At 28.7% G+C, this 27,306-nt stretch overlaps 1 protein-coding gene across 6 annotated transcripts in view; it reads left to right on the top strand.

Moving 5' to 3' along the window:
* LOC107449387 (semaphorin-1A) overlaps nucleotides 1–27,306 on the top strand; it is a 609,005-nt gene that overhangs the window by 217,534 nt on the left and 364,165 nt on the right. For all 6 annotated transcript variants that reach the window (XM_087158986.1, XM_087158987.1, XM_087158985.1 and 3 more), the window contains exon 2: nucleotides 20,840–21,140. In XM_087158986.1, the coding sequence (XP_087015112.1) occupies nucleotides 21,005–21,140 (136 nt within the window). In that variant the 5' untranslated portion in view covers nucleotides 20,840–21,004. The remainder of the gene's footprint in view (nucleotides 1–20,839; nucleotides 21,141–27,306) is intronic.

Below are 27,306 nucleotides of genomic sequence, written 5' to 3'. Positions count from 1 at the left end.
TTATTATTCAAACTAAAACAGCTGACGCAAAAACAGTTGCGCTTTTTTAAGCCGCAATCCTTGTTTAAAAGAATTAGAATATTCTATTTCTTTGAAGGGGGAGGGAAAGTAATATCTTGCTTTAATATTTTGCATGTAAATATTTATGTAATATTTTGCATATATAATGTAAATATTTTGCGGTTGGTAGTAGGCATAAAAAATAAAATTGCTTTCTTATGTCAATTAAAATATAATAAGTTTTACTCAGGGAGAGCATTAATATTTCAATTCACTAAATATTCCTTTTTAATTGAATTTCTCTCATGATTTTAAATTTTCTTGATATTGTCATGCACTATGTTAATGTCATTATTGTTTTTAAAAACAAAATCAAAAATTTTAACCATTTCGGTTTAATAATTTCTTATAACTTGAAACTAAAAATATTAAATTTTTATTTCTGAGTTACGAAAAATGCAAGTCTTGCGGCAAGTGCTATTGCCACAAGATTATTTGCAAATGTTAATTTTTAAAAAAATTATATATTATTTCTATTCATAATTTTTTAAAAAAAATAATAGCATCTTTCTAAGACGTAATGAAAAGCGTTAATTCACCGATAAAAATATTAAATACAAGCTGCATGTTTTAATTCAGATATGTGTTTTATTATTTGCTTGCATATAATGGTGGAAATCCACAAACAAGGTTTAAAATTGATAAATACGTTAATGAGGGTATTTCTTTTTTTCTTTAGAAAATTTACATATTGTCTTATAAATAAAATATAATGCTGTATAAAAAAAAATCCAGCTTATTGCTAAAGATTTAAAAAAAATTACTTTTTTCCATTGACTTTTATAAACCTTCAAAGTATGAATTAGGATGTTATTTCACTGTAAACTAATTTTTTAAGTTATTTTAATACATGGTCTATAGAAGTATGATAATAAGAATATTACTATAGGAATAATATGACCTTTAAAAAAAAGATAGGAATTTTCGCCAGTATTTTTTACAATAAATAAATAAGCCAAGTTTGGTATTTCAAGAAATTTAAGTGTAAAAACGCCAGTAAGCAATAAATTTTATTTCTTATTTATTGATTTTTATAAATTTTTTTGCTTCAATTGAATCGAAATATTGTTATTAATAAGAGTAAAATAAATCAAAAAATACACACAAAAAAATATAGATAAAAAGTGTCCTGAATATGTTTCATTTTTCTATTAATTTAACTTCTATCTGAGAGCCAACAAAGCTACTGTCAACAGACTATTCAAGGGCTTGACCATTTCTTTTGTTGCCTTGTTGAAGATGGGAGCCCTGCCCCCGGGTGGTCTTCCGATCTGGAGCAGAAGATTGCCTATGCTAAATCATCCTTGCCTAATCACTGTAAGATTCTACTACTGAGAATTTCCCGCGCTTTTGCAAAGCATAGAACACGTGTACAGTTCCCTTCTTGCATTATTCACTGGGTTTACAATTTAGAAATGGAATTTTATTTCGAGGGACTGATTACTTTCGTATGACACAGGGCACTATAAATAAACATATATTTTTATTTTCCTGCCGTTACACTTAAATTGAAAATCTTAAAAATGGATATATTATTGAAAAAATCTCTGTTCATTCTAATATCTGTTTGCTCGAATATAATTACTAGAAAACTGTATTGAAAAAGAAGAATGAAAAAATAAGCGATTTCCAGCAAGTTAACAAGAAGATATTTTCAATCCCAACTTTAAAAATAAATAAATTAATAAAGTTCAATTTAACTACTACAAATCAATTTAATAGTTAAAAAGGACTTAAAAACTTGGATTGTTATAACTGAAATTTACAAGGCAAACAAGTGTACAATCTTCATAAATGAGCAGAAAATCGCTATTTGTAGTTCATTTAAGGCTATTAATTATATGAACATAATAAATCTCTATATAAACAATTATGAAAGGAGGCAAAAAACGATTCTCAATCTCAATAGAAATAGTTGAACACAAGCTTTGAAAAATTCTATTGGTATTAAAAGCTATTATGTTTCTTTCATCCCTCTTATTACATATTTATTAAGTTAGTTACTTACATACTACCGCATTTAAAATGAAGAAACTGAAGAAAAAATAATGCGCAGCTTGTACAGTTTTGTGGTATAAATGTTACATTTTAAATGAAAAAATACCCATCAATTTAGTATTGACCAATGCTTCTAAAAATGGCAGAAGAGTTTAATTTTATAATAGAAGATTAGCTTTTATTTATTTATTTTTTTGCTTTTTTTCTTCTTGTTTGAGCCAAAGTACAATAGATGCTTTTATTTTTGTTTTTACACTATTTTCAAAACGTATGTAACAATTGTTGAAAAGTGCTGTAAGCTTAATATTAATTATAATAAATTTACTCAAAATCATTATTTTAATTGGAAAATAGATTGTTTTCTTTTCTCTTTTAAAAAAAAATCGCAGATTTTTTTTTTTTCAGTTTGAGGAAAGAAAATAATTTCAAATAATTTTAAAAGCGGGTACAGTTTTAAAAATGGGAAGGAAGTAAAAATGTACTATGCCTTAAATTTTTTTTACTTAAAAAAATTACTAGTCTAATTAAATATAAATTATTTAATTGAATAGTCATGAAAGCGTGTAGAAGACATCAAACAGAGTATAAAATGTATAATTTAACGATCATCTATTGAATCTACAGATTTTTCCTTCATATTTTTATTTCATTTTTGAATAAAGGGAGAAAAAAATAATCAGAAAATGTCACAATTTCAGATTTGCATCTGACCCTCTGAAAGAAAAACAACGCAACTCAAGAACCATATTTTACAGTACATCAAAAGTAAAATTCATTTGAATTGAGATATCAAAACCAAAGTAAGTTAAGGTATGATGGGGCCTGCGACTGGTGTATAATTTGAGGCCTTATCTTTATAACATCAGTCAAAATTGAATTATACTTAGCATAATTGAAACTTTTAAGGGAAATTTATTTCTGTACAAGCGTGCTTAACAGAAATTGTTAAAGATATAACTATTTTTTTTTCTTTTTTTTTTCTGTTTATGAAAATAATTGTATTGAACCTAAAAATACTATATAACAATAAAGTTAATCAATAGTTTTTAGGAAAATCTTGAAAGAAATAATAAAAGTTAAGTAGCAGTAAGACTTATTGAATATATGAATATTGGATTTTCTTTTGTTTATTAAGTTTATTACAATTTTGCCATTCTGCACTTCCAGATTTTTTTAAAAAATTGTCTTGCAGATGGTTATTTTTGTATAACCGTCATTGATCAGTCAACTCAAATTTAATTTTACGGCCACCAATGTCAACGCTGTAGCCTTGAGAACTCTTGGATTAAGTATTGGGATAAATTTGCCATTGTGGAGGACTTTTTGATGGAACTTCACAACATTTGCGTTACATGGAGAGGAAAATCTCGTAAACTTCCCATGACTAGGGGCGAAAGGGACTCTAACCAATGATCCCTCTCTCTATCACTGAGGATATTTTATGTCAGCACTGTGGTCGGTGAGAGCCGGGTGCGGAATTCGTATCGATCAGCCATCACTGGGATTTGAACCTGTTCACCTCATTGGGAAGCAAACACTCCATCTTCTGAGCCACCACGGCTCTGCAGATGTTTATAGAAAAATAGTTTGAAAGACAAGGCTTCCTTCGCTTGAAACAGAAGAAGATTGTAGATAACATTAGAACGGTGGATAAGGGTGCAGCTGAGAAGTTTTTAGCATCGGTTATTAGTTTCAAAACAATCTTTCATTTAGGAAAGCATTTATGATATATCTTTTTTGCTTGTGTTCCGAAATTAACAATCAAAACAAAAATACGTAAAAACATTTTAATTACTCAATGGAAGGATTGTTAAAAAACGCAGTTCGAATTTTATTCAATTTTTAGAAAATAAAAGAAATCAATTTTACTCTCATTGCTTAAGATAAATTAATATTATTTTTGTTTGATTAGAATTGAGTCATTTATTTTTTACGTATAAGCTTTAGAATCTTTTTTCCATCCTCAACTCTTAGTCGAGCAAAGCTCAATTTTTAACATTTTTAAGCTGTGAAGTAATTTTTCTGAGAGTGCGACATTGTCTTGCTTGATGCGGCAAGTCGGCGTGGGACAAGTCTGATAATTCGGAGTAACGTTTGCTTGGGTGTCGTTGAAAATAGTTATATGGTAGTCCGCTTTATTTGTTCGACTCTTGTTTTTCGAAAATTTTTAAATTTAAAAGCCTCACTAATAAAAGTGAGTCAAGTGTAGTTTATTTCACACTTAAAATAGTCAAGCATTCTTGCAATAGCCCGGAGGTTCATGGAGGTTAAGTTTTACAAATTTGAGTTTAACAGCATGATTGCGACAATAAAGTTGGCATTGCGCACAGACCACCTTTTTTTCGTTGACATCTTGGTAATCATCGATAAGAAACCGGGATATTTTGTCAACGAGCCTATTTTGGGGTAATTTTATTTTAGAAAATAATTCCAAAATGAATTTATTGTAAGAAAAATTATTATACTTTATGCACATTCAAAAATATTATAATTAGGAACATTATTTCAGAATTAAATATCTTAAATTGCTATCAAGTTACAAGTTCCATGTTGTTCAATAATTAAGAAATTAATGATTTCGTTGTAATAATTCTTTGAAAAATAGAATTTTTTTCACGACGTTGTTATAGAATAGAGTGAAGGTAACCTTATGTGTTGCGGAAAATACTATGAACACCCTTCAATAATTAGTTTTTTAAGTTATACTCTGCTCTTTGAATACAATTCTTAAACTTGAAGTGAGTTGCAAACTAAATTTAGTTCTTGAAATGGTTTTTAAAAACTTTATAGCTCTCTTGACAAATTAACTAATTTCATCAGAATGCTTTTAAATTTTCGGTTTTAAAAAATTGTATTTGTTGATGTTGCAGTTCATTTACGTCGCATTAGAGCTGCACAATGGGTTATTGGCGACTATTTGGGAAACACTCCTGAGGATAATCCAAAGACATGCCATCACAATTCTGATCCTCTGCAGAAGGGATGGTACTCCCTATCTTCGGTAGCCGGACGTCCTGCACGCGAAGTCGACCACTTTACGGTAGAACAGTTTAATAAAGACCAATACCTCACACCCTCGGTCCTTACGCAGACTGATCCAAGTGGTCACCCGCCCTCACACTGACTACAGTCAGTGATACTTGACTTCGGTGATCTGCAGGGAACCGTGTCTTAACGATCAGTTCACTGCGGTACTTTTTAAATAGTTAACACAAATAAGTATTGTTTCACATTCTAATAGTTCTCTTGAATCTCAAGAATTTTAATTTTAATAAGTTTTACGAAGTTAAAGTTTTACGTAATAAATAGCAATAGCTTTTCAAGAGTAATTTTTAAGTATAACAGCAGTAATTTTAAAAACGCTATTATCTTGAGAATCTGGTGCAGATAAGCAAAGGCACTTTTTTTTATTTAACAACATTTCTGATACGTTTGCGCTAAGTTACGTGCTAAGTGAGTGCTTACAAAGTTAGGTGACAAATATCAATCAATGATATGTAGAATAGATAGGATACTACACCCTTTTATATTTTAGCCTATAATTTTTTATTGGTGAAGAAAAGGGTAAAATATAGGAAATGAAGAATTATTAAGTAAAAAAAAATATTTCGAGGAAAGCTATAAATATTTGTTACTTACTTTTTGATAAGGCATTTTTATTATCATTAAAAAAGATGTATGCAATCATGCAATCACGAAGGGTGGGATAACTTTTCGAAAGCGTTCATAAAATAGTAAAAAAAAAAAAGAGCGTAGACATTACTCATTGAACTACTTGGAGTAAAGATATCCTAAGTAAAGAGGAAAGTAATATTCTTTGTAAATTAGTGCCTTAAGAAAAATGTATTCAATTGTTAAAATCTATTTGCAGCAGAGTCCATATCCAAAGTAGAATGATTAAAAACAGTAGAAATCAATTTTTTGGAAGGTTGAGGTACACCGGGATAACTCGGAATAACATTGCAATCCGCTATCATGACCCGCGTTTTCCCTCTCTCAGATTTTCTAAGAATAATTTTTTTAAAAAGGTAAATTTTTGAATGTTTTTTCAGAAACTCCATTACAAGTTTTTTAGTGTTTTTGATGATGCTGGTTATCTAATAATAGAGAGTTATTCGAGGTTGACGAAATGCAATCTTTTTTTAATTACATAAAAAATTAATTTTAGAATTTGTATAAAATAATGAAAATATAATTGTAAACCCTATAAATTTTGGAAAGAGGGGATTTTAAAATCGCTTAATTTTTAATATTACATGGACCAAAATGTAATGTCTTTTTTGTGCATATTTGTTATCAAGATCTTATTTTTAATCAATAATGTATTCACCCTCGATAGTTACAACTTTTCAATGGCAGATAGAAAATGAATCGAAATGCATCGAAAAAGAATGAATTGGTTTTTAAGACTAACGAATATTCAATGTGCCGAAACGACATTAATTTCCGGTCACCCTATTACTTTCAAATCTTAAGTTATCTTTCCAACAAAAAACATTTCAAATATTGCTTAAATAAAGACAAGGGCTACAAGACAGTTTTTCTTACAATTGCTCCGTAAGTGTTATAATTTGATTGACAGCAACTAATTTATTGTTGAAAGCACGCAATGGAATATAAATTATAAATTATTATTAGAATAGAATTTGTTTTCATAACATAAAACCATAATTTTAGTTCTTTCGGTGGAGTGGGGAACTGAGCATGTTTATGTCTTTTAATCTTAAATATGATATAAAGTGTTTATACAAACAATCAAGTTATTACATAATTTTCGGAATATATTACGTTTAGTTATTACTTTGACATTTTTCTCTCCTTCATCAAGCATAACGATGTTATGTATTCATGAAACAAAAATATCACTATTTTGTTAATTTGATTAAATATTTGAACTACAGTTGAATCAGACAATAGGCCTCGATTGAGAACCTTATTATGAATTGTTTCTAGATCTTAATTACGAAAAACTTATAACGAGTCAATTGGATTTTTAGATAAAAATCTCTTAGCACAACAAATATGTGATTTAGATAAATATCTTCTTTAATTTCCAAAGTTAATTTTTCAATACATTTTATATAAATTTAATTATATTTCTTTTAATGTTTTTAGTAAATATCTAAAGTAATTAATTTATCGTACTTGAAATTTCAACTAAATTTATGAAGAACAGTTGCATTTAATATTTTATTTTCCATTAGTGCTTGAATGCTAGAAAATCGTATTTATTACCAAATACGGGTATTTAAGAAAGCTATTAAAAATTGAATTGTCATATTTCCTAATCTTTAGGAAATTTGAAGGGGAAAAAAATGAATTATTTGTAATTAATTTTTATAAATATACTTCCTACGTCAAAAACTTATCGCCGAAATTAGAGAATAACTCAGTTATACATCATCAAAGCATTAAAAATTGAAAAAAAAATACTGATTATGAGTGCAACGTGAGAAATATTTTATTCACTTTGTGTGTAATACCAATTCTTATGCTAATTTTGAAAGGCTTGGATTTAGAAAAAAAAAGCTCTTTAAAGTGTCATTTGTGCAGACGGAGTATATGGACAGTGAAGAACCAGTTTTTATCACTCTTCTCCTCTTTTTGCTTCGAGGCATAGAATGGTTACGTTTCTCATTGTAAGCAATCACAACCCCCGTTGCTTCCCGCCCCCCTTCAAGGAGGATTGTAAACATTTTTCCTCTGAAAAATGTTCAACTAATATAAACAATTTATATATATTATTATTTCTGTGATAATTAATGAAAACATACTATCTGAAGTATGAAAACAAAGTTATCTAGATTTAAACACAGGCAATTAGGAGCCATATTTTCATCATAGATATTTTATTGAATGTTTCTTAAATTATTATTAAGAAATATTTTAACATTTTTAACTGCTATATAACGTTGTAAGGCAGAATTTAAACACTTTTATTCAACTCCTGAAATCGTCGAAATCGAATAAAACCATCAAATATATTATTTAAATAATTACCATTGTAGCGCATGGCAGATAAATAGGAAATACTATTCGATTGTAAAATTAAAACCCAATATTTTTAATAATGTAAACAATGTACATAAACAGTAAAATAATCCAAAAAAATAAAGTGTGCTTGTAAACTTTAAAAAGGTAGTTCTTAGAAAAACGCGCTTGATATCTAGCATAAGAATATTCTTTTATAAAATTGATAGTTTTTAATGAAGAGATAAGCTCATCAACTAAAAATTTTAAAACGATCGACAAAATTAAAAGAAAAAGTTAAGTATATCATGCGTAGGTAGAAAATCTCATGTGTAGTAGTTTTTTGTTAACGAGCAATATTTTTTTTAAAAGTAAAATATTTACAACTAAAATATATTGGTTTCATGCTCTCGTATTATGTATTAGATAAAACTAATTGTTCAATAGATCATTCAGGGATATAAAAGATCACTCAGTTATTATGGAATTATAGAATTGGACTTATGGAATTTGAATTAAATTTTTATTTTATTTTATGTTCATTAAATTCGAGATGGAAAGTTTCTGATGAAAAAATGGGAAGCCATTCATATTATACGGTGACCATCGCTGATTTCAATTGTCTTACACTGCAAAGTTATTTTTGGTTAATGTTAAATTATGAAAGTAAAATCGAACATAAAGACTGAAATTTTTTTTCTAGCCCCTTGTTATTTTATATTAGGTTATTTGCAGTATAATTGTACAAATATATTTTATAAAGAAGAAGTAAAGTCTTATCATCTGTGACATAATAATATAAATATATATATCTTTGCCTCATTCTATGAAATTACGAAATTCCAGAGATTGTGGTAATTTTAAAACTTAAATTATATCTTAGGAAAGAAATTATTCATATATTATCTACACAAACCACATTTTTTGCTGAGATATGTGGATCACTGCACCGCGGCGTTACGTAAGGTGACCAGAGTCTTCAGAAAATTAAAAACCGGTAGCAATCTTTTTAAACGAACATTCGTGACATCTTTACCTTTCTAATTATTTACAAAAAATAATTAGAGAACCTTTGCTAAGTATTTTTGTTCTATTTAATTTTGCTCTATTTGATTATTAAGAATACTTAATTTCATGCATTAATTTTGAATAATTATGAAAGTGTCCCGAATTTCTTTTTTAAATCCTCTATAAATGAAATTCCCACATTAATTTTATTTATGTAACAATTTCTAATTTTATTTTTTTTTTGGAATTTAAATGTAATAATTTTGCTTGATTTTTTACTCCAATTTATCTACTTAATTTGTTGCTACTATAAAAATATTTTGAATGTTTTACGCTGAAGAAAAAGTGTAGAAATAGTGCGAAAAATTACTCCCCAATATTGCTCAACTATTTTGCATGTTTTTCAAGTATTTATTATTCTAATTAATAGGAAGTAGTTATACTTGAAAAATATTTATAAGCAAATATAACTTAATTATCGTTTATTGATTGTAAACCGATAACTAATGTTTATCAAAAAATATAGCGTAATTAGATAACATCATGAGAAATTATAATATAGGGACGCCACTTTCAGCTTTTATGTTTTGGACTTTATGTCTTTGATTTTATATTTTTGACTGCTTGTGAGAGTTCAAAAAGTTGGAAATATCTTCAATAAATTTATATTAAATACCTCTGTATTCAAAATAGAACCGAATAAAGATACCTTCAAATGAGATAAGAAAAAAGTAGGATCATGATTTTTATTAATTCCTCTTGACGACGGTGAACTTTTTTCAGATGTTTTTTAATTAAAAACACCAAGATAGAATTTTTGTGGTCAATAAGTTTGCGCAGATAACAGTAAGAAACCGTAAGACTATTCTCTTTTGATGTTATAGAAGTAAATAAATTTCATGCAAAAAATATTGTTTTTGTTCACAAGTAAAATCTTTTTGGTTAACTGTTGATTCGTCTTTTGCCAAATTTAAACACTTTTTTTTTTCTTCAAATAAAGAATTTGCAATTGATTGCTGCGTATTTCCTGGCAATTTAATTCCATAATGTTTCTGTAATATTCATTCTTAAGCTTTGACCTATAAGAGTACAGGGTGTTCCATAAAAACCGCAATTTATATGTATATTTAAAATCCTTATTAAAAATGAAAACCAAGAAATTGGGGTTTGTGAATTAGTATTTAAGTGATTAAAAGCAGAAAGCCTATCGAAATCTAACTAACTACAATAGAAGAGTGTGAATGTCCAATAAGCAAAAAAATAAGTTTTATTGAGGTTTAAATGTTTTTAACTATCGGTTTTCAACTGTTTTCTGTTTTATTCCCCAATCAAAAATGCCTTCTTCTCTGTTTCATTTGCTTCACTGCACTGTGATATGTTATATTTCGACTGTATTTCTGTATTTTTTATTTTTACCTTGCGTAAGTATAACTTTTGAACTCATATAAACATATTTTTTGTCTTCAATTTCGATAAATATTAAATAAATAGTTTTTAAGGGTGGTATTTACAAAACACTCTGAATGACCTAAAGATAAAAATTTTCATGCCGAGCATTAGTAAATATTAGAGCATTTTCAGTTAGTTTGCAATTTTAAAATTAATTTAAATTAAAGTCTGATGAAAAAAATATCACTAACAAAGCCTTAAAATATAAGTCAATATCATATGGATGATTAGTCACTAATTTTAATAAAATTAGCTCCTCATTATCCCTTAAAAAAGCTCAATTAGCCGCGTGTAATTAAGGTCCGCGATTGGCTGTGTGTATTGTAGGTCCTCGATTAGCTGTGTGTATTGTAGGTCCTCGATTAGCTGTGTGTATTGTAGGTCCTCGATTAGCTGTGTGTATTGTAGGTCCTCGATTAGCTGTGTGTATTGTAGGTCCTCGATTAGCTGTGTGTATTGTAGGTCCACGATTGGCTGTGTGTATTGTAGGCTGTGTGTACGAAAGTTTTTCGCTAAGTTCTTTATAATAATAAAGTTCTAGCTTGAAGAAAATATCTTAAACCGATTTCCAGCTTAATCTGAATTAGAATCCATTAAAATGGCAAAAAGTTTAATCGTTTTTTTTATTTAAAGCAATTTATTTCGAATATTAAATATAATTACAAAATATGTTTAACTTTATTTTTTTCGAGCGTATAGTTCTAATAAGTTCTAATTAATAATAGAGACTTAAATAATATTTTAGTAATAAGAAAATGTCAGATTAAATTTTTTAAAAGCTTCTAATGTAATCACTAGATTACTTTATCAACAAAATAAAAATAATTTGATTGCAATTTATTAAAAGAAGTCTTATTATACAAGAAAAGTAAGAAAATGGTTTTCTTTGAAACGCGTGTGAACATTAAAATATGTATGAGGCGAATTTTTAAAAAGCTGATATTTTAAAAGGTAATTCATGTTAAAATCATCTGAATTTTACTGAAAAAAATAATTTAAAGAGGAAGATCTTTTTAAGATAAAAATTTAAACTTAAATTACTACATTTTAATTAATAATGAATAGATAACGGTATTATTTTTCATTAACATGTTCTTCGTTATAAACATACAAACACTTTCAGTGAAATAAAAGTAAAGAAAATCATTAATTTCTCTTAAAATTGCGTGAAAACGTTTCTATGCATTTCTTACATATCAAAAAAGTTACTAAAATATGGATGTGATAATATTTAAAATAGAAACGATTATTTATTCCTATACATTAACTGATGAACTTTCATATACATTTAACTGATAAAAATGAAATGAAATCAGTTAACATCGTATGTAAATATGTTTTAAGCATTTCCTTTATTTGTTTCATGCTTATTCGTTAAATACGAAAAAGACCGGGGTGGGTGTTTCCGAGTTGGCGGTTTTTAAGTACAAACGAGGACCCCCGCTGAACGGGTGGTTTTATCGACCAACCGAGGACGTCGTTTTTGCACGCATACACACTTCGACTCGGCTCTTTATACACAACTTTGATAAATGCTGCCAATCGAGGACAAAATTAGATTTTGCTAAAAAATTTTCTGGGACTATTTCATGACCCCCTGAGTAGGAAAATACCATTTTCTAACCGAGGACGTCCTCGGTTGGCACGAGGTCCTCGTTCGACGGTGAAATTGCCTATGTGTGTCCTCGTTTGCCGGCCCTTGCCAACACACACACACACGCACACACACACACACACACACACACACACACACACACACACACACACACACACACACACACACACACACACACACACACACACACACACATATATATATATATATATATATATATATATATTATAAAGATAAAAAGAACTATGGATTTGAAAACTAGGGATTGCTTGATATAACCAAGCATTTCAAATTTAACATATTTTTTGTTTGTAATAAATTATCTTTCATTTTTAAACATGTTTTGCTTAGTAAAATCATAAGATGCTACTTTGAAACATGTAGTTCTCTGAATAAACTGAATTGGAAATTCCAAAGACTGTATCGAAACTAATCCTCTTTGAATAGACTGGCTATGTTTGAATGAAGAGCGAATCCATAACCTAGAGCCAACTAGATAGTGTTAGAAATACCATGTCTAGATTCTATTCTAAAATCCTTTTGCCCCATTCCCTGTTACTTTCGCTTTCACATCAGACGGTTTTCGCTTTTGTGATAGCACAATCTGTTCGAAACCTCTGATTTCAACCTTTCAATCAAATGAACTTGGGCGTCGAATAAAGATTGGATACTTTTAGTTTACCGTGTGTGTTTGTTTGAGATATATAAATATATGTTTTTCCCTAAACGCAATCTTAGTTTCGTTGAAACTTAAGATCCTAGAGGAATATCTTTAAATGGTCAGTAAAATTTTCAAGTGTTTTCTTTCGTGTTTTTAATATACTTAATTTTAAATTTTTCATGGTTTTTATGAGGTATAATGGTGTCTTTACTTTTTGTGAAAATCGGCAATGTAAATCATTTTTCTATAATATTTTCTTAATTTTAAATGCTAAGCATTAATTTAAATTTCAATGAGGATATAAAAGTTTTCATGCATTCTCCTGTTAGCTAGTTCTTAGAAGTGATAAAAAATATGCAATTTAAATGTGCAAACGTTTTTTGAGAAGTATTAATAAAATATGCAGTGTGTTCTGTAATGACCACCCTCTATGTGTATTTTTAGAATAATTTTTTTAATGAGTTCCTAACACATACGCATATTAGGGGTTCTAAATTAATATTTCGATAAGACATAATCAAAAATGCTATCGAAATCTGCCATGAGACAACGGCGGTATTAAAAATATTAAGTTATAATATGAAAGCTGACGTATAACTAAATTAAGATATTACTTTTCATGGGGGAATAACGAAACGTTATTGTGTTTTTAACTATAGTTTTATATCATTTAATAGTCTCACAGTTTACTGATCAAGCGCTCCAGTGTCTCCAGTGTCGCAGTTAGTTAAGGCGTCTCTTATACCATTGATTGGAGAGCAGGGGATCGTGAGTTCGATCCTGACAAGTGCAAAGCAACCGGCGTGTATTTGCAGCAGGATGTACTTTAAGCATGTCGTGTCTGAAAGTGTGGAAGCTTATTGAAGTGTGGAAGCTCAGGCTCTGCCCACGTCGTCTGATCAGGGTCAAAATTACGTAGCGTTCCTACCATTGGCGTTGAAAGATCGAACCCCAAAAATAGGGCTAGGTGTTTAACCATGGTTTGGCGATGACGATTGAACTGGGTAGTGACCCGTAGTTCACTGATGTCAGGCAGCGGTCAGTGAGTGGGTGGGTGACTACTTTGATCAGCTTGCGAGGGGACCAAGTGTACGAGGTATCGGTCCTCGTTAAACTGTTTACTCTAATGTGCTCGACTACGCGCGCTTGTGGTCAGGCTAACAAAAGGGATGAATTTGTAATTAACATGTCTTCCGATTAACCAATTAGACCGAAAACAATGTGCAGGTCTATTAAATAATGTATTACTACTGCTAATATCATATTATTTAATAAACTTTTTTGTGTTATGACAGTGAAAACTTATTTAGTTTTACTGTATTTATCTCCCATAAACTTTAAAAGGTAACTTTTTTATTATAAAAATATAATAATTGGGTTAATTTCAATTAATCAAAGGTAACCAAATACTCTCGACCAAATAATCTTAGTAATTTTACAAATTAACAATCGACTATGAATATAAGAAAATAGGTATTTTTTTAAAAAATCTTATCGATATCCGAGATAAACAATTTAATAATGCGTTCTATCTTATTCTCAGAAATGCAACTAAATAAAAACAATTTAATTGGAAATAAAAACAATTTAATAAGACGTATAAAACCATAATGAAATAAAACCAAAACATGTAAACAAAGATTGCTAGTTTTTATAAAATTCTTAATTTATCAAACATTCTGCATATAAATAACAAAAAAGGTATTCGAAGAAACAAACATTTTATATTTATAAACTTCAAAAGATTTAAAAATAAATAACCTAGGTTTTTAATGATTTACCTGGAATTTAGAACTTAAGAAAAATGATTTGATCTTTAGCGAGTAATAAGTTTCATTTAAATGAAATAAATAAATAAATATGTAATCCTATTCGGTTCAATGTTAAAAAATAATGATTCGGTTTGACTTATTTCTTTGATATTTTTTTATTTTTAAGCGTATATTGTATTATTTTAGCTTTCTTATATCATTTTCAGAAAAGCTTATGGAGAAAAATTATTATTGACTTTATATCGTATTTCATATAAGTCTCTTCAATATAAACGGCTAAGCAGAATTTTTTTTTATTAGTTATGAAAGGCTTTTCATTTTCATTAAAGTTACAATTTGCGGTTTTATATTTTGTTGAGTTTTCGATTCATTTATTGACATTATTATAGTGTTATATTTACAAATTACTATTATATTTATGTCACATTATTATAGTGTTATATTTACAAATTATTGTTATATTTATGTCACATTTTTATGGTGTTATATTTATATATATAAACATCTTCCATAAAATATATTTTTAAAATTCTTATATACTCTAAATATTTAAGCAAGGAAAAGGAAAGCAAAAACGTAATCGAAATCTGTCCAATTACTAATGAGGAAGGTGGGATATATATATATAAAAAAATTTGTTTGATTGTTTGAGGAAACTTAGGGGTGTTTTTAAAAATCACCTTTCAGCTCGTTTCACTTTCTTCTTGCAATCAGCTTTTCAATTTTGAGTCTCGCTTTATTCAGTAATGATTCGTTAAAATTCGATATAATTTTTTTTCTTTCATGATTAAACAGTAATTTGCGACCTATAATGCGTATACTTTTACCCTTTCATTTTTAAAAAGATTCTAAAAAATATATATCAAATTTGGCGATTGCAGAACGTCCTGTTTTATTCTGTACATACAGGATGAACATTTGAAAGATAATTCTTCTGATTCTGTAATTACATCAAAGTATCTATTAGCGATCAACAATTGAATAAAATAAATAATCAAGCATCGTTTATCTTAATAAATGTAGAGCATTCTCACCACTGTCCAATGTAGCCGACGGGGATCACGGTGGTTAAGACTGCAGAGTGACTTGACCAATGACAGGATTGTTGCAATCTGGCCTGCGATTGCACACAAGCCGCCTTTACTTTCGAGACAAAGTGTAACACGTTTATCTGAAGAAGCTTCAAGCCACCAGGACAGAGTGAGAGCCTGAGGACTGGAGCTTGAGGACAGAGCTCCAGTCCTTAACTGTAAGGCATTAAACCAAGCCATAGCAGCTCTCCTTTAAAATGACAAAAATAACAACGAATATTTTAAACTTTTAAATGATTATTTTTAATGTATTTTACTGCTTAGCCGCTGCTATGATAAATATGCATATGAAATAAGAGATAAGGTAAAAATTAATTTCTTCCTGGGTAACTCAACTGCGTCCTTCAACACAGAGGGAAAAAATTCTGGTAAAATTACCGTACTGTATGGTAATAACATTTCAGGTAAAACAAATCATAATTATTTTGTTAAAAACGAAAATATACGGTATTCAAATCATTCATTTGGTACTTTTTCCGTTCATTTAATAATGAATTACTTTAAATACTGGTTTTCAAAAGTATAGTTCTTATTGCCACGCATTTAGTAAAAGATACAAAATAAAAAAAATTTAATTTTACCGAATAAATGGCTTTTACCCCAACCTCTAAGATATCTTGATAAAATTACTAAATTTTATCAGGAACTACAAAATCATATTTTATTGTTAATTTTACCAAAACCATCTCCTACGGGCAATAACTACCGAGCTTTTCTGGTGTTTCCATAGAACAGTGTTTCCCAAAGTGTGGTGCGCGTACCCCCAGGGGTACGGGAACAGTTTAGCGGGGGTACGCGTTCTTATGCGAAATATCTTGCAACAAACGAAAATTTCAACAAAAAAAAATTTAAAAACAAAGCTAGCCATTAAAATTTATGATTACGTATTTTTCTATTGGCTATTTTTTGCAGAGTTAACATTTAATAATTAGCGGTATCAACAGCCAGTTGTGATTTTTAACTTTTGTGCAATTTTTTTACAGTAAAAAATACATTCATTTTTTTTATTAGTGGTACACAGCGTTATGAAAAATTTAGAAAGGGTACACCAAAGTCATAATTTTGGGAAACACTGCCATAGAACACCAGAAAAAAAACCCGGCTCCAGAAATATGGTAAATTTTACCGTATTCTGGTAGTTTTGACCGTACTTGTTTTCTCGGTGAAAATTTTATGATGTTTATTCATTTTTTTAATGAATCCTTTCAGCAGGTTTCGTGAAATAATTCAAAATCTAGCCAAATAATTCCATATTGGGGAGACATAAAAAATGCACTGGCGTATGTAAATATTCAGAACCTGGACGATATTCAGACTCCCCTCATTCCTTTACGTCAATTATGTTCTTTTTTCCTTTATTCACCTCGGAAATGGAATCGGAACATAGAGGGGTGGAGGAAAAAGAATTATGAAGGGACGTATCTATTCCATTAAGTAAGTAACTAGCCTCCACACGCTATACCCTATTCCCGGCTGCTAACCGGACATATGTCCCTGTCCACCTATCCTGATGAACATCTTCTTCTCTCTGAATGTGTCAGTTTCTTTTTCGAGGAATGGTGACACGTGTGGCTCATCTCCCTTTCTCTTGGATTATGTGAGCTCTTTATGAAGGGGAAATGACTGCTCCTGGATGTTCGAATAATCTTCGGGAATACGACGTGATTCGAATGTCCTGTGGATTGTCGTCAACCCCTCTCGTCTGCCTGGACATCTGCGATTTATGTGAGAGGTCATGCGTATTGTGAAGCATATCTTGGGAAATTACGGTTTAATCAGCTTTTTATCTAAAAAAATTGCCAGCCCCCATGTGTTAAATACTGAATTTTTCTATATTTTTAATTGTTACGAGTTAATTTAGTATTAAGGGGACCGGAAAGTAATGTCGTTTAGGTGCATTTTATATTTGTAATCAGGATTTTATTTTTAATCAATAATGTATTCACCATCAACATTTCAATGCCGGATCGAAAATGAATCGAAATGCATCTAAAAAAAGAAATTAAATGGTTTTTAAGACTAACGAATATTTAATGTACCGAAACGTCATTACTTTCCTGTCCCTCTAATATAATTTTAGAGCTGGGTGGTTGAAGGTGCTAAGTGATATTTTGAAGTGATAATGATTATTCTTGTGTAATAATAGTTCATTTCGTACATGAACCACAGGACTGTACTTAAAGAATTTTTTTTTTTATAACTTTTAAAATTATGAACTAATTTAATATCACTGGGTGAAGATTCTCTTTTCAATCAGTACTTTAACCATAATATTGCGCTTATGCTCTAAATTCTAAATCCTCAGTGTTTTGATAAAAATTACCGACCTATTCGGTGTTCCCATAGAGCCAGAAATACGGTAGATTTTACCATATTCTGGAAATTTTAAGTATGTATTTTATTTCATGGTGAATATTAATATGAATACTATCAAAATTTTAACCCTGATATGGAATAAAAAATATGTTAATATTTTTCGAATATTTAGTTAAAAAACTATAAAAAAATTGTCTTGCTTTATAAGATAGTTTTATTTGTAAAAACAGAGAACGTCAATAAAATAATTGTACTTCTGATCTTTATTAATCTAACACTCAAAAGAAGATTTTATTAAGAAAACCTGAACTTAATTTATTTCAAATTAAGCAAAATTAAAAAATTATTAGTATTCCTGGATATAAAAAATTTATTAATATTCATATTAATATTCAATTTAGCTTAAAATTTTTTAAAAGATGTAACTTGGTTTCTAAAATTTGGTAATTTATAAAAGCATAAAACTTCAATAAAATAATTGTACTTTTAATTTTTATAAATCTAACACTCAAAAGATGATTTTATTTTTTTATAAAATGAGGACTTAAATTTATTTTGAAATAGCAGAAAAAATTATTAATATCGATAAATAATTTAGTTAGAAAATTCTAAAAAGAATTATCTTGTTTTGTAATATTTGGTAATTTATAAAAGTATAAAACTTCAATAAAATAATGGTATTTTTCGTATTTATAAACGTAACATTTAAAAGAGGATTTTATTTTTTTAGACAATTAGTACTTTATTTTGAATAAACAAAAAAGTTATTTCCCATTATTTATAAATTGCATATGTCATATCTGAAAATTTTAATATTAAGGTAGTTAATACTTTATGACAAGATGAATTTTTTGAATGCAATAAATTCTTTATTAATCTAGTAACTTACATTAAAGATAACACAATTAATGTCAGCGAAAAATATGAATTTTTAAGAATTTAAAGTTAGATAAAAAGCTTATCCTTTTTTATTTTTAAAACAACCGTTACTTATAAAAAAAATTGTAAAAAAATTCCCGAAACATATTACTCTTTTTCTTTTAAAATAAAACATTTACTAAGCAGTTTATTTTTTGCATTAAAGCTTATTCTTTTTTATTACTAAGAAACACGGTAAAAAAATAGTAAATAATTACGTTAAATTTGAAACAAAAACGTTTCTTTAAAAAAAAATCATTTGTGTTTTAACATAATTATTTTAATAATACATGATTATTAAATATTTATCACACTGAAAACATTCTAAATAAAAATAGAAAAAAACACTTTCATTGGAATTACATATAAAAAACTGTGGCAAATAAAGAGCTTTTTATATAATGTCGTGATCTGAAAGAAATCTAGAGATATACTAATCCATTTTTCCTCTTTTTTTTTATACCCATCAGAAAAATTATGTTTATCATATTTGCTGAATTAATGAACTTATAAAAAGCTCAATGCAAATTATCTCTTTCTTCAAATAGTTCTTTTTTTATTATCCGATAAAAAAATGAAGTAAAAAGTTTTATAATTAATTAAACTTTATCTACATTTTTATTTGATATCTTTCAAAAAGTTAAAAGGAAACGTTTTTACGATTTAATGCAACAGTTTTATTAATGAATGTTTTGTTTATATATTTTAGTATTTTATTTTTATTTTTTTTATGTCGCTTTCAATTGATAAATACATGTGTTACAAATACGATTTGTCGAATATGAATTTACGAAATTATTTTTTTAAAAATTTTTTAGTAAATTTCTCTCAATTCAAATATTTAATAGAAAATCATGTCTATATGCTTATGTGTCATGCCACATTTTATTTTATTTTATAATTTTATAACCGTCGTTGAACAGCCGACCCAATTTTTTGGGTTCACGATTACTGAAGCTCAACTCCGTAATACTCTCTACCAAATAATTCCTTGTAATCCTTGTAATTTTGAACCCAATCCAGAAAACAAGGGAACTCCTGGATCAAGTATTTGGAAAAATTTGCCTTCGTGGAGGATGTTTTTGATGGAACTAACTCGCATTTGCGTTACATGGAGAGAAAAACCCAGAAAACCTCCCACGGTTAGTCTGACGACAAGGGAACTTAAACTCATGATTCGTCTACCACTTAGTATATATTACATCAGCACTGTGGTCGGTGCGAGCCGGGTGTGGAATTCGTATCGACAAGCCTTCGCTGAGATTCGAATCCAGTTCACCTTCATGTCATATTATAAATATTAAGCATCTTACACTGTAAAAAAATTTAGCAAAAACGTGTCAAAATAGTCCGAAACCAATAAAAGTCAAATTGGAATAAGCCATTTAAAATTGAAACAACATTAACTCATTCTTGAGCGATTTGCATAGCCACTTCAGGATTCGAATCTGGAACCTCCGTGATCGTAGTAGGATGCTCTAATTACCACAGTTGTACACCCCAGTACAGTGAAAAATTAAGAAAACTGTATAGTGGTCATTGTAATGACACATGAAAGACATTCCATTCGCTTAAATTTTTATTTTTATTTGGATGGGTGACAGTGTAAAGGTAATCGCCTATGGCTCTAGGGGTTAAAATAGCTAGGGCTAAGACTTTCGATTACTACTTCCGATTGATTTTTACGACTAAACTTGAAAAAGTGTGCCATCAAATATTATTCTACTCGAAGTGTTCGCAATTTAATGTGTTTTTTTAATTTAAATTTCAACGAAACAAGCAATATAAGAATTTGGAACACTGCAAGATGCAACCTGATGATTTAATTTCAATATCGAGCTCATGTTATCAATTAATATCAAAGCATATGTTGACTTTTTCATGTTTATGCTTTGATAAGCGTAAATTGATGTCATTGATGGTAAATTGATGGTTGATTTTATTACTCCCAAAACTTAACATGCATAATTTTCTTTTTCAGAATATTTGTCTTGGGGTGAAATTTAAGAAAAGGACAACATGAAGTCGTATTCTCAGCAACTGTATGAGCGGTACCAAGTATAAGATCATTCCGATCTTTTACCGCAAACTATAAAAGAGGAAAAAACATTCGAAGAACACTGTATTTTCCTTTTCTTCGCCAACCATGGTTCCATCTCGGAGTTCAAAAGACTTTTTTAGAAGATCGTGGTGGCAACTCATATTTCTGTGTATGACGTCATTTGTTAGTGATTGCGCATGGCAAGACGGATTCCAACCTCTGATCAAAGTCGCACAACTTGGTAAGTCACGATTTCAATTTTCTCAGATAGATTCTTGTTTGAGGGGCACAAAGATAGATACAAAATATAAAGCCTAATATTTTTATGTTTCTTAGTTTTTTTTTCTCTTCTCTTGTCAGAAGCGATGGCCATATAAATGATTGAAATAGGTTCTCTAAAATTCCAAGGTGAAGATTCACTTTAGACACGTGTTCGAACTTTTATGATTTGTAACACACAGTCAATTTACATAATTTCTAATCAAAAGTATGGATTATGTTCATGATGATTTAAATTAGAAACTAGGCTATACTCAAAAAGCTTTAAAACTTGCTTACAATGTAAAGGACTTTGCACGCTAATTGAAGAGTCAAGGTGCGTAGCGTTTTTGAAAAGCTCTTAAATGTGCTTATTTTCGTGTTTTAAAAGCCCTTAAAGGTGCTTTTTTTTAGTGGGAGTTTATAAAAAGTGCTTAATTTTCCCTTTTCGAAAATTAGATTTTTTCTTCTTTACCATATCGATTTTCACTGCGTATTATGCAAAAGCGTGGTTTTCACATTGTTCTATTCAACGTTTTCACAATTCATTCAACCACAATCCATTTCGGCGTACTTTCGGCCCATAGCGTATGAAAGAGTTTTACATGTTTGATGAAATACTTGCGAGTCCGCATGTGCGTCTACTGAGCTGGATTCGGTGAGATTCTTGCACTCTCATGTGCAACTCTTCTGCATTTTGCAACATATTCTCAAATTCAGGTTTCATTTTCTACCTTCTGAAATCGAACCAAAAAATCTCTCTATCTCTTTATGGTGGCTAATATAAACAAGGAAATAGTGTTTTGTCAGAAACTAGTTATTTTATCATATGATCATGTGTGTGATATTATGATCATGTAAAGTCTTTGAGAAATATTTTGTTAATGTATATAGTGCTTAAAAATATTCTTTTAGTGCTTAAAAAGCACTTAAAAGGTTGTTATTTTTTGTTGAAACATTTGGCTACGCACCCCGAGTGTGTTAAATGTTAAACCATAAAATGGCTCAAATTTGCTTCAAGCTTAATGCATTTTTTTAGTTGAACTGTATTATTGAACAAATAAAACCATTTTGTACTTGGTAACATCACGCTATAGATCAATCTGAGCTAAAACATAGTTACGTGATCACGAATTTATAGGATTTATAAGGAAAGTGGCAGAACAAAAAAATAGCCTAATTCGATCGTTGATTTAAGTATATAATAGCGACAAAAAATTGTAGAATAACTTTAAAGTAACTATAATTACAGTAAACTAGTTGGAGTTACTTTATAGTTATGTAGTAGAAATTGTAGATATTTGAAAATTTGTCATAATATTTATGCTGAAATGAATAAAATCGACTGTGAAATGAATGGGAGGATATATAAAAGCAATGTTTTTGTCAAATTGCTCCTATAATTAAAAGGACATTTGGAGCCATAAAATTGTTCAATTTTGCTGTAATCTTACTACAGTTTTCAGATGAACCATATTATCAAACAAATTAAACCACCACAATCTTGATTACATGATATTATAGTACAGAATAAAATTAGACATGATTATGAATCTATGGACTATTTATAAGGGAAGACATGCATATTGAAATATTACATAATTTGCTCAGTGATGTGAAATAAGACATGATCATGAATTTATGAACTATTTATAAGGGAAGACTTGCAGAATGAAATATAACATAATTTGCTCGCTCAGTGATTTGAAATTAGACATGATTATGAATCTATGGGCTATTAATAAGGGAAGACTTGCAGAATGAAATATGACATAATTTTCTCAGTGATTAAAGTATATAGAAGAAGAAAAAAAAAGAAATTTAATAAAAACTGTAAAGAGCCTCATAAAATCTAAGCTAAAACTCGCGGAGCTAATTTTGAAATAAAAAGAGGGCATATTAATTATTGATTAAAAAAAGGATATTTCTTAAAATGTCAATAAACTACAAATTATGTGTTTCATTCCATAATCACGGTTCATGTGTTTTTAATTATTTTATCTTTTTTTAATGATCATTTTAAAACGATTATTCAATAAAATGTTCCAATAGGCAGACGACAATAATTGTTAAAATGCATTTTATAAGATACTTCATTTAAATGTTCTCTAAACCAATTACCATTTTAGAATTATTTCCCCTAAGCATTTTAAAAGAATTATTTAATGAACAGTTTTATTCAAAAGAGTGTTTGGATTAAAATGAGTGATGTCCGTTTCAATTTCAGGAATGTTTTGCTGCGGATGATACATGGCGCCCCCGATACACCTGCGAATTTCGTTCTGGGACTAATTAAAATTATAAAACGATTAATTATTTTGTCCTAGTTACACACGCGTTGTTAAACAAATAGGAGACCTTTATTTTGTGATTCTCGCCACTGCCTCTTGCAGCTACAACTTGCAGCTACAACTTTACCTTCACCCCTTCTGATCTCTAGAAATTCCTGAATATGGATAGAGAGGAAAATTAATATTTATGAGAAATTTCAAGCGGGCGTTTAATTTTCTGTAAAATGAGATGTTTTATTCTAGAATGAAAACGATTCATTAGAAATGGAACTTTTATCTTCTTAACGTTGTACTCGGCGGCAATTAAAAGTTCTATAATAAATTTTTATTTATTTAGAATTTTTATTTCTGGTGATAGTATTTTCTTATAAATATTCATGAATAAAGCGACTTAAAGTTCTTAATAAAAGTTCTTACTTCGACAGAAAATAAAATGACGGATTTTATTTTTGGAGAAACACGTTCAAAGGTATTTTTACGCTGATTTCGAACTTGAATATTATAAACTTTTTTTCTCTATTTTTTTTATCTGCTTTGTGTTTTTATCATTATGATTTCCTGTTATAAGTAATTCATAATGAAAATGATTAATAGTATCTTTAATTAAAGTCGATTATTTAAAGGAAGTATCTTTAATGAAGCGGATTATTTTATGGAATATTTTAAATGAAATATGAAAGCATCTTTAATTGTAATAATTATTTTAATACAATCGATTATTTTGTAAAAGATAAAGTTATTAAACTTAAGTAATTGAGTTTAATTTTATTGCATACATTTATTTTAATTAATTTAACGTACTGTTTTTTTTTCATTCGCACTCTGTTAGAAATTTCTCGGAAAAATTGGTTACATTACAATTTATTTAATTGTTATTTAACCATATTCAAGCAAAACAGTCAAATAACTATAAATAATATGGTCTTCAAACTGTTAATTATGACAAGAACCGATTATTATCCGTTTCCTTTCAATAGGGTTAAATAACCAGAATTTTATCGCACCAAATGAAGTCATTTAGTTCCTTACAGCTGGATGCATATTATAGCCGAGAGGGCTAATCTGTTAATCTCATGACCGACGAAACGGGGGTTCGAATCCCAGCGTTGACACCACAATATTTTCTCCATTTCCTTCAACACATGAAGAGTTTTTATTATCCAGCACTTCCTGTAACCCCGGACTATTAGAATATGATACTCTCTTTCATTTGTAGATGGCGGCACCATAAAGCTGCCTAACACAAAAAAGTCTAGTATTTCCCAACGCTTACGATAGGTGAGAAAATCAGATAAGCTAATAAAACCACATTACAAGGCTCACTTTATAAAACACAACTTCACTGCAATGTCCATTACCTAACATAAAGACTAATTCCAATGCCCAGTAAAATTTCTTTTCTTTCGGTTGTGAAACCATGCTAGCTGTAAATGGTTTAAAAAAACTGCATAATTTAGTATTTATGGTTTTAAAACCATACTAGCTGTAAACAGTATGCAAAAAAATGTTCTTTACCGTAAACTTTACGGTCAATTGGATGGACCGACAGCTGATGGTTGATTTACCGTAATTTTATAATGAAAATTCTAACAGCGCAAATTCAATAAATACATTTACTTCCCGTAATTACTTAATAATTAGTTTTAATAATTTGGTTTTAATAATTGTTTTATCCTATTTGGTTTTAATAATTGTTTTATCCTAAACAAAATTAAATTTCCTAGCTGTTATTTATTCTATATTTACAACAGAACTAGATGGATATAAAATTTGAAGCTCCGAAATCTCTTGCCGTTATTTCATACAAGATAACCATTTCCTTAATTTTTTTTCTTCTCTTGTCTAATTTGCATATTTAAATAAAGCTGTCACACTATATACCTTCAACTCCTATTATAAAAATAAAAATAACAGCTTGGATTTATTTCTAAAAGCCTGGCGAGTTGAGTATTCATTAAGCAAGTAAACACTCCACTGAGCGCAGTTTCGCTTATTTTTCGTAAACTCTTCAAGTTTATTTCGTAGCTTTTATTTTATATTTTAACCAGCTTTCACCGACCCTAGCTCTAAATGAACGTCTAATTAAATTACGTTAGGAAACGTCTTTCAACGATAATAACTTTCACATTTTACCATAAATGGCCCCGAGTCTTCATGTAACCAAATCAATAGAACGAAAAAATAAGGTTCTTAGAAAACGATGCTGAGAGATAAAAGAAATATTTTAAGGGTTTTGTACTTCGAAAAAAAAAAGAAGGCTTAATTTTTTTTTTTTAAATCATGTTGAAGATTTCCTTTTTTGAAAAAAAGGCTTTCTGAAAAAATGTTGAATATTTTTAATATTGATGAATAAATAACATTTCACGCTTGGATAATTTAATAAGCAGAATGTTTACGTAATTAAATATAGTTGAAGTTCTTTATATGTTTGAAATTGTTACAAAATAAACCCTTTTTTTTATAGTTTTGTTGCATGCATTTCATGCGAAATTTTATGCGTTTCCTTTTCTAACAGTGTTCTTATTATAAACATTTCTTGATAATTTTCATGGTTTAGATAATAAAAAAATTTAGTTTTAAAAAGATGTACAGATATTTATTTTTAAATAAAAATTACCTAAACTGTATATTCCGGATCAAATCACGGGAATAAGTACCGGCACTTTGTAGATGCATCATCCGTAAAATGCATTTTTACCATAAAGTATTATACCGTAATTTTACGGTTTATCAGATTTTTTGAGAGATTTTGCGGAAAAAAGTACTAGTTATAAAAAAGTAAGTTCTAAAATAGCAAAGGTTTTTGGTGTTTCCATAGAGGTACACGGTAAATTTTACCATATTCTGGTAGTTTTGCCCACACTTTTTTTCCTCAGTGTATACATTTGTTGGCTTTAACCATAGAATAGTAATTACGTTTTTATAAGTCTATTAGGTGGCTTCCAGAGGAAAAAAAATGTTTCGTAAACAATTCCTGAAATTTTTTTAATGGATTTTTTTTTTAAATTTACAAAAATGTCAAAAAGCAAAAATCTTCCACCAAATTTTGAATTTTTAAATTACGACCTAGCATATATAGGTTGCCTAACTATAACGTTTTAATACTGTTATTATTACTAAGCAGTGATGAAAAATAATTAAACAATATTGAAATGATTTAAAAAATTTAAACGCATTTTTAGGTATGTTCCAAAATTTGAAATCTAGGAAAATTTATCCAAAAAACTTTTTAATTATGTATTAAAACTGTAACGTCTTTATTATATGTTTTAATAGCAAAATTATTTATTATATATAATTTCATTATTTATATATATTTAAAATTAATTATTTATATATACAATTTTAAGAAATGCCTTAACTGATAATGCTTAATATTCTAACCATTTCTTTCTAAATTATTCCATCGTTTCATTCGCTAATAGTAAACGTCGAATAATTTCTGGTGTTTAAGTGTTTTTTTCCCGGCCAATAGTAAGTGTCGAATATCAGCTTAAAACTTTTTTTTAAATTGTTATTTCAATCCAGTAGTCAGTAAATCAGATCTTAACTTCTTTTATTGTATTTCAGCTCAATAGCTAACGTCGAATATCATTTTTAAACCTAAACCTTTTAAACCTTTTCGTTATTTTTAAGCTCAATAATAAGCGTCGACTAATAAATTCCAACACCATAATAACATCAACACAATAATTCCAACATCATTCTTTAAAATTGATATGAAGCACCAGATATTAACACAATCATTTCAAAACTTCCACCTTAACTTTGATAAGGCAACATAATAAGTACGAAAAAATTTCTTTCTGTTGAACAAGATGCTGTTATAAAAAAGTTTTTTAATCAAATTTTATTTTT

Source organism: Parasteatoda tepidariorum, chromosome 3, assembly GCF_982258835.1.
Source record: "Parasteatoda tepidariorum strain Cologne lab strain chromosome 3, Ptep-v5.0, whole genome shotgun sequence".
Lineage (NCBI taxonomy): Eukaryota > Metazoa > Arthropoda > Arachnida > Araneae > Theridiidae > Parasteatoda > Parasteatoda tepidariorum.
Note: the sequence above shows the minus strand (reverse complement) of the source record. Positions and strands in the feature narration are given on the sequence as shown.